Here is a 13,549-nt window from a genome sequence, read left to right on the forward strand (position 1 = left end):
CTAGGATGTATCTGATCTCTCCCCAAGTAGAATTTTATTCAAAAAATGATGGAATGATCATGTGTTGATATCTTTGAGTCTGTTAACCACAATGTCCCTACTGTCCAGGGTCCTGCCATTCAATCAGGGACACCCACAAGAACCCAGCAGTCCCAAGTCACTTGATGCTCCTAGACAACCCTAACCCTACATTCAGTGCACCATCTCTTCCTCCATGGCAGCAGCTGCTTATCAGAAGATAAAGGTCTAACAGTTTACAGTCAGCTCAGGGGCTCAACTGGACCGGAGACCCCTCTCTGAGGGACACCATTAGCATGGGAGCAGACATGGCACCCCACACGGCACCACACCCTCACACTAGACACAGACCAAGGGCAATGACCTTATTCCCTGTAAAGAAGCAGGGGCCTGGAACCATTAGCACACAGCACTTCTTAGCACACCGTGCCTGTTCCGACATCTGTGAGCTAAATCAGCCACACAGCTCCCCATTTCCTGACTCTGCTCTTATGTCACAGCACCCCAACAGTCACTCCTTCCTTGCCCTCCCCAGCTAACACAGATCCTCCAAACCAAAACCTTCAGGACAGGCACACCAGAGGCTGAGTGGTCTCAACATCATAGCATCTCTGTGTTCTAGGCCACTCTTTGAGACTGGCTCCATGAAGACTTTCTCATTCAGAATTATGTTCCAAGGCTAGGGGTATAGGTTCCCTGTGGGGAAGGTGGGTCACCAGGTGTCTTTAAGGGGTGGCAAAACCCCCAGAACCATGAGGGTACAGACCTTGGACCAATAGCACCCCCTACCCTCACACTCCTACCCCCCAACACACACCAGAGGCCTCTCCTCACTCACCAGCATGCACTCTCCAAGCCATGCCTTTCTGCTAAGACACAGCAGAAGCACATGAAACTGGAGCTCTGTAAATGTAACACCGAAGTGGTCTGGGGAACCCCAAAGCCCCTCTGCATCAAGTGAGGCAGGTCGGGAAATGAGACCCCCATCTGACCCCCTGAGAGTCTCAGACAACCTCGTCTGTCACCAGGGTACTGTTTTGTTTACTTACTGGTCAGTTTCCAAGGCTCTCTCCTGTTTTCCATATGACCTGGCCCTCTCCTCCCACCTGTACAGTGACAGGGTACACCACCTGACTGCAACAACAAGGGCCCCCCAGGTCGTTACAAGAAAACAGGAAGTTATGACAGATCTGAGAAACCCAAACCATTATGAAGGAAAAGAGCAGCAAAACATGTCCCCAGAAATGTGTCTGCTCCTCACAAAGATGATATCCCAAGAGAAGGAGCTCTACGAGAGTGACTCCAGAGGACAAATAACTGTAGAGGTCACCTGCATGGGGAGGTCTCACCTCCAACACAAGGCTTGGAGAATCCACAGAAGGAAGCTGTCCCACATGTGTCACCTGGCTGGTCAGAGCCATATGCCCAAAGATGTCCCTACTCTAACCTCTCATCCAAACTCATCATGGTCACCTCTCCCCCAATCTAACCATGCAGTCAGCAAGCACCAAGATACCAAAAGGTGGACAAGGGAGACTGCACGGGACTAAAGGGTAGGCCTCCCTGGCTCCTTCTCAGGACCCCAGAGAACGCCTAGAATAATGGAGTCTCAAACTGAAGTGGGGCCAGAGCCACACACCCAAGCCTTCCCAGTGGCCAATTCCCAGAGAGGCAAATACCAGGCCTGACAAGTGACAAGAGGGTCCTGCCAAGCTGAGGGGACCAGAGAGACAAGAAAAGGTGCAGTGGACCAGCAGGCCTGACAGCACATCACCCCACAGCCTTAGACAAGCATCCTCTGAAATGGAAAAACAAGACCAAATTCTCCCTTCCTCTGTTCCCCACCACTGAGGCAGCCAGATGCCTCCCAGCTGCAATTAACACCCGCTGTTCTTCCACAGTGGCTATGTTGATGGGCCTAATCCAAGATAGCCACCTGCTGCCAAGAAGGCTAGACTGTCCCATTGCAGACAGATGTTTCCCACAGAACGTCAAGGAACGCAACTGCCACGCCACAGAAACACCCAACCTGGCGACAATGCCCCCCACCCTAGCATGCCATGTCTCATCCCCATCATGATCCCAATCCTACATAGAGCTGGGTAACATAAGTCCACAGGGCCACATCCATAAAGTGCCTCTCAGACTCACACACGGATACAGACACACATCCAGATTCCCAGGGAGAAGGTAGTTGTGAAAGGACAAGAGAAGCAGGTCAATAGCCACTGAGGATCCCTGGAAAAGCCACACCACACCTCCTAGAGATTGACAGGCCTGGGCTGGACCACAGGGCCCTTACCCCCAAACAGTGGCACATTCCCTGCACCTGTAGGCAACAGAAGAGGATCTTCTACAGAATTCTCCTGGGAGGATGACTACTCTCACTTCACCTGAATTAACTGTGCTCAGTGAAGGAACATTATGACACCAGCCTGTCTATCCAAGTAAATGGGGCCTCCAAGGGGGGTCCCAGCACCTTGCACCTCTCCTAGAGAGGAGAGCAGGTGAGCAGCCATGAAACTGCCCACTACAGTCACTGCTAAAAGTGGGCACCAACATGGCAAAGGAACCAACTTGTGGGGTGCCTACATTTAAAAGGAAGGGCTAGCAATGCAAATGAAAGCCACAGGGCACTCCATGCCCACTCATCAACAGGAAGGTACCACCAGGTGCTTGCACAGCAAAGGGTTGTGCCTTACACAGTGCCACAGTGTACCAAATGGTGCACACCCAGACACACACACACACACATACACACACACACACACACTGACTGCTCAACCAGTCCCAGGGAGGCAAGCACCCACACCCATACACAACTGCAAGCCCCAGGAAGACAAGCACTTCTGTCCATAGAAACAATGTTTACTCACTCACTACACTGCCCCCCCCCCAGAGTCTGCCTACTGGGAATGAATGAACCATGTGACCACACAGTACAATAAACTCAGCCACGAGACAGGTGAACTGTTGACACACAAAACCGAGGAACCTCAAAATCATCACGTTGTGCTCACTGAAAGAAACCAGACATCAGGCTGAATATCATATGATTCCATGACATGGAAACTTGGGGAAAGACAGGACTCTACAGGTCAGCAGAGCTAAGGTGGGTGAGGCCAGGAGCAGGGGCTGAGCACTGAAGAGGGCCAGATGGGAAGTGTTGCCAAACTGCTTCATGGCAACAGCTGCATAAATGCAGGCATTTTCCGAAAGTCATTGACCTGTACAGCCTCCTAGGTAAATTGTGTGGTATGCAAATTATTCCTCAATAAAACTTCTTAAAGGAAAAGGGAAAAGAGCTACAGTCCAAGAAACAGACTTTTCCACTAACCACAAGAGTGCATTGGACCATACTTATCCCTGTGGCACCATGAGGTATAAGCACAGCCAACGCTGACGTCTTTGTGCCAGGGCAACACACTGCTGTCAGCTGACTAAAAACACCTCCCACCCTGCCTCCACCTTCAGCCTGATACGGAATGGGCATCAGCTCTCAAGGAAACCTGCCTGCCAGCGCTCCACTCCTGCCCTCTATCCTCTTGTGTGGATCCCCAAATCATGCACTGTTGCTGTCAGAGGGCAGACACCTGGAGGCAATATATATGTTGAAAGCTGTCCACAGGCGAAAACGACAGGACAAAACAAAACCTGGAATCACTTCAGGCTGGAGAAGGAGGAGGCAGGCAGGGAGAGCTCTAAACATGTTGCCCTAAGCCAGGACATAAGCTGGTCTTGAAAGGATGAATGAGAGTCGCCTGCCCCTGCAGGGATCTGGAGGAGTCCCTGGGACAGAACAGAGTGGTTCAGAGGCCACAGACGTTGACTGTGTCCTACCTGAGCAACACGCACTGTGAGGGGGAAGAGGGTATAAGAACATGAGCAGGAGAGACTGCACCGGTGCAGAATGAAGCTTCCGGGGAGTCCCAAGTGTTCCCGCAGGCCGAGGCAGTCAGACACAAAGCTGCAGCAGATGAGGTCCCTCTGGGAGCAGTGCCAGGTCACACAGGAGGCTGTAACCGTTAGCCACAAGTGTTGAGGCTCAGTGAGTGGTGGCCCAGCCATCTGGCGGCCGGCTCAGCACCCAGAGAGACAGTGAAGATGAGGATGCTGCCCCAGGGGACCCACAGCAAGTTCCCCACATCTGACAAGGAGGCCAGTCCTGGCCTAGCAGCACTGACAAAGGCAGGTATCCCCCAGTCTCTGCTTTAGCATCCTTAACCAGATTTCCAGGTGTGATTCCTGCTTGCTGATACATAAATAGGCAGAAGCAGATGACCAAGGTCACATGTCTGATCAGAAAGGGGGAGCAGAAGCCATGGCTCAGCAGTTATGAAGGTATTGCTCTTCCAGAAGACCCAAATTTGGTTCCCAGCACCCATGTTGGGCAGCTTACGACCACCTGTAACTCCAGCTCCAGAGAATTCAATGTCCTCTTCTGTCCTCCATGGGTGTGTGTGTGTGTAACGTGCATGTGCGTATGTGTGTATACACATGCAAATTAATATAAATATCCTTTTAAAGAATGGTAGCAGGCTCCAGGGTCCACGCTGACTCAGTGTGGTCTATCTCAAACTCCCAGGGGAGAAAAGGGCCTGAGAGCAATTTGAGATCGAACAGTGGCAAGCGCATCAGCTGGGGGTCCCACCATGTGAGGGACAGGCTTGTCTGGGATGCAGAGAGAGGGTCAGATGAATGCTGGGGGTCCCACCATGTGAGGGACAGGCTTGTCTAGGATGCAGAGTGAGGGTCAGATGAATGCTGGGGGTCCCACCATGTGAGGGACAGGCTTATCTGGGATGCAGAGTGAGGGTCAGATGAATGCAGAGCAATCATGGAGACGGTGCTCTGGGGTGCAGTCAGCTTAGAGGATGAGTAGGACCAGACCAGAGGCCAGGAGCTGGTCTAGCAGTTCCAACATGAAAAGGCAGCACTAGTCTGCATGCACACCCCAGGACACCCCAGGACACCCCAGGACAGAGAACAAGGAGAACAACCTGTAACCTCAGTAAACTCCAAGAAAAGGCACCATACCCTCATCAGAGAGATAAGCCCTAAAGACAAATGGCCCAAGGCCAATCAGTAATGTCAAGACTCTGCAGTAACTAGCCCATGGAGACACTCCTAAAATTGAGCTGGAGACATTCCACATGCAAAAGGGAAAACAACCCCAGAGGAGGTATTCTGGACTTGCAGAGCACTAGTGTCCTGGTACCACACTCAGGACATCTATCCAGGAATCCCTGACATCAACAGCAAGCCCAGCCCACCTAGAGCCCCTCCAGAGCCTAAGACCCTCTGCATCAGAGTTGATCTATATAAGCAAGCTATCCGAGCATCCTACAGAGGACCAAATGGCCCCGCTCCTCCTTATAGCACAGGGCAAGCAGCTGTCATCCGTCTGGGGGCATGCCACCTCTCAGACCCTTTCACAGTTTAAAGGCTGGGGAGCCATGCAGGCAGTGCACCAGAGTGCACGTATCACTAATGCCAAGCACAGTCATAACAGTGATTAAAGTGTCCCGAAGATGAAGTCCAAAGTCACGCTCACAAAACAGAGCAGTTGTGAGAAACTGTGGGCTTAGGAGACAGCCTCCCACGAAGCCTTCAGGGGTGCAGCATTAAGTTGGTAGACCACACCCCCAGTCTGCCAATACTAGAGTATTTATTAAATCAGAGTAAGACTTCCATATCTGAATCAAAATTCTCCTCACATGAAAACAGGCAATGCCTCTCACTGGTCTTACATTTTGAATACCCCATTCTCCTTCATCATTAAGGAAAGCCCAGAAATCTTTCTCACTGCCACATCTTGTCAGGTTTACACCGGGGTCCTTAGTCCTTTGAGAGGTTCAAGATCAGGCTGCCTTCCCTGAGAATTAGTGCTGGACCTTTCTAGGTTTCACCAGGAAAAAGACAGCCTGAATTGGCCACCAGAGCTTCCAAATTCCCTCCCTGCAACTCCAAGGGCAATGTTTTCAGGCAGACCCAGCTGGCCAATCCTTACCTGACTGCCTAAGAGAACTCAGTGCCTGGTCAGCACAGGCACCTCAGACCTTTGGAGAGTCTGTCAGTGTGAAGATTCCCAAGTGTCCGCCGACTGAAAAGGACTCACCTACTGCACTGGGAGGGGAGCAAGTCTACCCTCTTGGTCTCAGGCACTCTGGTCATCCAGTAAGCTCGCATCAGGGCAGGAAACCCAGTGTGAACACTGCTGTCCTTGAACAGCACAGGACAGAAATTCACAACTGCAGCCACTACCAGGGGAGCCCACACTCCCTTAGCTGTAACCTAGGGAAGCTGGTTTCTCTTTCTAAATCTAAGCCTGTCAACTGTAGTCCTTCTGCCTGGGACAGGGACTCATGGGTTTCTGTGACTTCCCAATCAGACATCAAGTCCATGAAAACACCCATCACAGATTCCCAAAGCAAGCAGAACCTTCCTGCCCCACAGCTAGCCGCTCCTGGGAGGAGGCCTCCTGCATGCTGAGACTGCTCAGGTGCCTGAGTGGGCTGTGTGAACACAGCTACCCCCCAGATGCCACTAGGTCTACCATCCAAGAGCTCTATCCTCAGTGATGATTTCAAGGATGGGAAAATATTCAATATTTCAAGCCATCCCCAGGCCCCAGGCCCCAGGCCCCTCGGCACCTCTAGAGCAATGAAAGCATGGAGGATAGATGAGGCCACACAGAGAGATAGTACACCCTCAAAGGCTAGTCAGAAACAGAGAGACACGGTCCTCCTCCCTTCACACTGGGGGAGAGTTGGAGTGGGGAACAAGCAGAGCAGGGAAGCAGAGGACCACCAGGTGTATCTCAAAAGTCTAAATAATGTCTCACAAAGTTCTAAACACTGAAAGAAGCCAGGAAATGATGTCTGTGGAAAATCACCTGTGTTTACAAATCAGAAATGGTTTCATTACTGTGGTAGGAGGCACCAGTAACAGTAGCATAAATGTTGCAATAATGTCTCATTTGATCCTACCACCCTTGGAGACAAGTGCTGGGTCTGTCTTACAGATTCAGAAAACTGACTGCAACTCTGACTGTTTGCTGAAATCTCTGGTCACCAACAGCAACTGCCAAAGAACGAATACTGAGACTCCTAAACCACCTAACTATTGTAAGACCAACTAGGGATAGGTGGAAAGACACATGGTCCCAGACCCTTCACATTAGGAAAGAGTTAAGGGGAGGGAGGCATTCACAGCATGCAAACAGAGGACCACCAGGATTACCTCAAGATTCAAAACACTGAAAGTAGCCCTTTCCAGCAGGAAAGGCCAAGCCACTGGCAGCCACATGCTCTGCCAAAGGAAAAAAGACCCGTGCAACAGTCTCACTCCAGGGGAGTGTCGCAGGAATGGTTCACGGCTCAAGTCCGCACTGCTCTTGCAGAAGACCCAAGTTCAGTTCCTAGCACCCAGTTCCAATGGTTAGGTGCCCTCTTCTGGCCTTGATAGGCACTATATTCATGTGCACACTCACGTGGGTGCACATTTAGAAATAACTTTTAAAAGAGTGCTGGTTTTCTGTGGAGAAAAATTTCAGTGGGCCTGGCTGGGTGTCCTGTGCTTCACAGAGCCATCTCGGCCTCAGTTTGCTGCAGTTTGGGGCATCACAAAGAGACATAGAACCTATGTGAGGATCAGGAAGGGAGTGTGGCCAGGGCAGGTCTAGATTGACCTGGGTGTACCACCCTGAGAAGTAAGAAAGGAAAAGAAAATACAGGATTTCCAAGAAGCCAAGTCTTAGAAAAAAAGAGCAACGTTAGGTACTGGGGAGGATGTAGGGAAACCAAGAACCACTAGGGGGACATGAAATGAATGAGGACAGGGAACTGACTAGCTGGCTCAGCAGTTAAGAGCACTTGTTGCTCTTGATGAGGACCCAAGTTTGATTCCCAGCACCCACACGGAAGCTCACAACTGTCTGTAACTCCACTCCCGGGGGATCTGAAGCCCTCTTCTAACCTCGGTGGGCACCCAGCATGCATATGCTGCACATACATACATGTAGGCAAAACACTCACATACCAAGGGACACACACACACACACGCACACATATGAGAGAAAAAGAAGAACAAGAGAAAAGGAAAAGAAAAGAAAAAAGAAAAAAGAAAAGAGAGGGGAGGGGAGGGGAGGGGAGGGGAGGGGAGGGGAGGGGAGGGGAGGGGAGGGGAGGAGAGGAGAGGAGAGGAGAGGAGAGGAGAGGAGAGGAGAGGAGAGGAGAGGAGAGGAGAGGAGAGGAGAGGAGGAGGAGAGACATCCATACATAGACAGCATGGTAGCTCCTCCAGAAGCAGGACACAGTTTCTTCTGGACTCAGCAAGTCCTCTGCAAAGCACACACCCCACACCCTGTGAGCTGAAAACACCCATCCATAGGACATATACACCAGAGTTCACAACCAAGATGCAAAAGCAATCCAAATGGTCACTAACTGATCATTGGACAAACACAAACACCTGGGAACAACTCTGTTCATAGAAAAGCATAAAGCAGTGATGTATGCTATGACAGGAAGAATTCTGATGACTGACTTGCTAAGTTAGAAATGACAGACACAAAAGCCACATTCTCTGCAGGTCTACTTCCAGGAACCAGGAACCTCCAAATAGACAAATCCACAAAGATGGCAAATATTCTAGTGGTGGGCAGTAGCAATGGAGGGCGAAGCCGATATAAAGGGCTTCCCTGAATGTTCTAGAGCTGATTGCAAGGAAGTGACCCTAGTCCTGACACCCAGAATCCCACAGTGGAGACGTGTGAATCAGAACCTGGGAAGAGGAGTGAGGTAGAGGCTGTCCTCATGAAGCTGCTATCTAGGGTAGAACAGGCTTGTGGGAGCCAGACTATAGGCCCTTCCACACTGATGGTGAAAAACTATCAAAGAGGATAAATCTGAACAGGGAGGTGGGAGAGAGAGATGGGCCAAGGTGACAGCCTGGAGTCCATCCCCCCACAGCAGTTCTGACTTGCCTCTCTCCGTCCCATTTCTCAAAAACATCTGCTGACGAGGGGCCCTACTAACACTGCCAGTTCTGCGAGACCATGTCTGCCTGGAAAGGGTCACTTGGGAGTTAACTAAGCAAAGCAGGAAACAAGCTCCAAATGACATCTTCCTCTGAATACATAGCAGGACCAGGCCAACACAGCCTGACCATGTAAGGGCGGGAGAACTCTGGAGCACGCCTGCAAGCATCTACCTTCTCAGTTCACTGCTAGTCCGTGAGTGAGAAGTCTAGAACTACAAACACAGCGGTTAAAGCACCAGTCAGATCAGCAGAACAATCATAGGCATGGCCCCAGGTCACCCATTCCCTCTCTCCTAGTGACATCCAATCAAACTAGGAATCAGCCCGAGGCAATGTGACAGTCACTACTAGAAAATGAGAAAGTAACAGGTGCCCCCTTGCTACCTGGAAAAACACTTCTGAAGGGTCACTAGATGGGACAGAGGTCCTCAGAGAATGGGCTGAAGACTCTTCTCCCAAAGACTGAGCCAAGGTTGTTTTTTTCCTAATACTGTGCAATGACTTTAACTATCTCACTCTCACCCAAGGGACCGTGGCGCTTCCCTGCCCTGGTGGTGGGGATAAAGTGACCAATCCCTCTGCCATTAAGCAGTGTGTGCCGTGATGTTCTGTGCTTAACATTTTCAGTTTTGACGTTTAACACAATGAGTACTGATAGTACAACACGAGAGACACACACACACACACACACACACACACACACACACACACACACGCAAACTCTGAGGGATCTTCCACAGTTTTTAAGAACATAAACAAGTCTACCTACAGTGATCCCTTTGGACAAGACTACAAGGTCAAAGGGCTCCAAGCCACCAGAAGGCCCTCAGAAGCACAGCTCAGGAACTGCAGTGGGCCACCCTGCCAGGCAAGGATGCCAGCCAGGATTGCTGGTGAGACAAGGGCAGGCTGAACAAGATGTTCTGGAGATCCTAGGGTACTGACGGCAAAGCTATGATTAAAATTTACGTACATGGGCTAGGGCCTATAGCTAAGCAGGGAAGGCCAGGGTTCAACCCCCAATTTAAAAAAAATGTACATGATGTTTTAAGAGGGGTCACCTCTGGATTAGGAAGAGGATGGGAGCATAAAAGGGGAGACTTCTGAAAGTACAAATGCAGAAACAAACCACCTACTGCTTGTGCATAAAAGGAAAAAATGCCCTTCAGAGCCAGCATGACTGTTTCAAATCGGACACTTTCCTCCTGGGAGCTGATTCCCTCAAGCGGCGGCTAAGGCACTGGGCAGGGTAGTGCCTGTTTCCCACAGCAAGAACTCCTTTACACCACTGGAAAAGCACATTTGTCATCAGGGGCACATGGCACACCAAGGCGCACAGTCAATCACAAGCACTTTCTGATCCAATAGAACTGAGGAATTAAAATCTACTTCCCTTGAGAATCTGCCACTTTCTCTACACAGCTTCTTTCCCGCAGTACCCAAACCCTGATCAAGGAAGCAGGCCACAGAACATGAGTGTGCGTGCCCTTCTTGGTCATTCCACTGAAGTTATACCTGTCCCTGGGGACTGGTTTAGAATTAACTTAGGTACAAATCATCATGACAGATATTCATTTTTGATATAAATGTAGTGAAAAACTTCAGAGAGCCTTAAGAAAACAAGTGAGAATTCAGACACCATGTTGTTAAAAGTGAGTTAAGGTGACCACAGTGGTATACCACCTTTAATCCCAGTAGAGGCAGGTGTCTGCCTAGCCTACACACAAAGTTCCAGGCCAGTGGAAGCCCTACATAAGGGCTCCATACAAAAGGAGGGTGAATTAAATCACCCTCTTTAATATCAGCAGAGAGAAATGTGTACGTATACTATTGAAACACAACAGAAACTCTAGAACTCAGAATCAAAAATTACTAGAAAGAATGTTTCTCACAGCAAAATTATTTTCCCTTGGAGATGAAAGTGCCCTACCATGCCTAATTTTCCTGACATTTCTGAGGCTTTGAAGCCACAGCTAACGGATCTGAATCATCTGAACAAAACCACGCTACAGTGACATGTTACTGGAAGGCCTAGAATAGAATGCTAAATATACAGGCACACACCCATACAGGCCCTTGTGGAAAACGATCACACGTGAAACTACATCAAGTTGTCCATAACTTAGACGGGCAGACAGTGCCTCTCTAGCAGGGAACCAGAACACTGGCATGTCTGTAAGTGAAAATAACAAAATATAGCAATAATGCCTGCCTTTTACTAATAAAAACCAAGCTTACGCTGTCTGTGAACTCAGCTCAGGGAAACTCTTCTACCACGTTCTCTGCCAGGAAAGAAATGGGACCCTCGCCTGAAATCTACCTCAGACCTGTATCCAAGCCCTGGCACCATCCCAGCTGTTCACCTAGGTAAGGGGAAGGAGAAGGAGAAAGGGGAGTCCGTGGCCCCACAGTTCCATCTGTGGCATTACCCTTTCTTCTTAAACAAGCATGCCACTTGGAGCTGCATCCTGCTTTATTTGGGTTGGCAGTTTAAGTACCAACAGCGGGGTGGCACCGTGGCTGCAATACTGAACTAGGTCAGCTCCAGCCTGCTCCAGGGAGCTCCCATTGCCCCAGGCCTCAGCTCCCTTCTGCCTCCCAGAGGAGAAAACCCAGGATTCCAGGGTGGGACTGGAGAAGCTGGTCTACAAGATAAAGGCCTTTGGCATCATTTTTGGCCTTGAAGATCTTTTAGGCACCTTTTCATTTAATAAACAGGAATATAAAGTCCTCCAAGGCTTGAATAGGGCTACCTCATTTGAGAACTGGTGCTATTGCAAGTTATACGGCAAAACGGGGTGCCTCACACCTCAGGCCCCTCAGAAGACGGAACCAAGGGATGGGATCTAGGGACCAGAACTCAGATGATGGAGCTCAAGGCTTGGAACTGAGGTCTACTGGGAGGAAGGTTCAGGGATGGGAGGTGGGATGCAGAATTAGAGGCAGGGATCCCACTCTGGGGACAAGAGTAGGTGTAGGATCTAAGGTTGTAGGGTAGAGACTCAGAGGTCAGGGTCAGTGCAGTATGGGTTGGGAGGACAAGGAACCAAAATATTCGAAAGCTGGGTTTCTGGAATCAGAAATCAGACTTTGGGGATAAGAGTCTGATACTGGGGGCCAAGGGTGAATCGGAAACCTGGGGTCAGCGTGTACTTAGGTTTGGGGGCCAGAACATCCAAGTATCGGGATTCTGGGTCAAAATTCCAGGTCAGTACTTGTGGCTCTGGAGTTCCGGAGCAGGAAAGGGATAGGGATTTGCTGTCTCAGGAGCAAAGCGAGGAACCAGCATCAGGATTCAAGGATCCGGACTTAGTCTGGGTTCCTGTAGTATGGGTTAAGACAGGGGTTCAAAAGCTGAGTCTTAGAATTTGGCCTCCAGTACCAGAAAAGCGGTGTTAAGGTCCCGGGTGTGTAGCTGGAAGTTTCCTGGCCTAGGGTACCCCGCTATGAGGTCAGGGTCTGGGGCTTGGGAAATTCTGGTCGGAGTCTCCAGCTGGGGGTAGGGGGCATCAGAGTCACAGGTCCAAAAGACAACTGGCCCGGGGTTCGCGAATACAGAAGGCGCTGTAGGGGCCGGAATTTAGGGTCTCCAACTGGAAACGGGGATGTCAGGATCCCGGGCTGGGAGACTCCTGGCCCGAAGCCGCCCCTCCCTAGCCGACGGCGCGGCACTTACGTCGTCGAAGAGCGAACCCACGTTGGCCGTGACCAGCAGGACCGCGGTGCCGGGGGCGGCCGCCTTCCCCGCCATGGTGCCCGGGCGGAGCGGGCTCTGGACTGGGTGGCGGCGGCCGCTTCCTGCGGGGCCGGTAGGGCTGGGGTCTCGCGGGGCCGCGGGGCGTCAGCTGCGCCGGGGGACAGCACTGGGGCGCATCGCGGGCTTGGCGGGTCGGACCGGGCCTGGCCGGGGCTCCAGCCTCGCGGTTGCTGGTTCTTCGCTGCTCCGCGGCCCCGCGCCCGCTCGCCGCCGCGCCTCACAGCGGCCCGCGCGCAGCCATTAGACCCGCCGGGAAAGTTCCCGCAGCCGCCGCCGCCGACTCCGGCTGGGACAAGTCCCGCCCCACAGGAGGTGGGGCCCTAGAAGGCGGGGCTGTCGGTCGTGCCGGGGGTGGGGCCTTCCTGTGGGGCGGGGTCTGCACACAATCTACAGACTTGAGCTATAGGCTCCCTGGCTCAGGGGCTGGAAGGGCGGGTCCTCGGGCCGGAGCCAGACTGGGGGGTGGGGTTTGTGCACCGGCGGGCCTGCTCACAGGAGCTGGACCTAGGGTGGGGCGGAGCCAACACCAGAGACAGGGTAGAGGCGGGCAAATGGGGCATACCTGTCAGTCAGTACCCTGACTCCTCCCCTGGCTTTGCCCCGCCTTGCCGCGGTTACGCGCAGATTCCACCCTCCACTCCCATGACGTCACGACCCTGCTACCAAGGCGCCTCTTAAAGGAGCCGCGAGTTTGGACGACTGCAGCCCGCCCTCTTTTAGCTGCTCTTGTTG

General features: G+C 51.6%; 1 protein-coding gene across 1 annotated transcript in view; it reads right to left on the reverse strand.

Annotated features, from left to right (window-relative positions):
- Inpp5a (inositol polyphosphate-5-phosphatase A) overlaps window positions 1-13,115 on the reverse strand; it is a 184,800-nt gene extending 171,685 nt beyond the window's left edge. The window contains exon 1 of the mRNA XM_052196265.1: window positions 12,737-13,115. Coding sequence (XP_052052225.1) covers window positions 12,737-12,811 — 75 coding nt within the window. The 5' untranslated portion in view covers window positions 12,812-13,115. The remainder of the gene's footprint in view (window positions 1-12,736) is intronic.
- Window positions 13,116-13,549: the final 434 nt, after the last annotated feature.

This window comes from Apodemus sylvaticus, chromosome 1 (genome assembly GCF_947179515.1).
Source record: "Apodemus sylvaticus chromosome 1, mApoSyl1.1, whole genome shotgun sequence".
Taxonomy (NCBI): Eukaryota; Metazoa; Chordata; class Mammalia; order Rodentia; family Muridae; genus Apodemus; species Apodemus sylvaticus.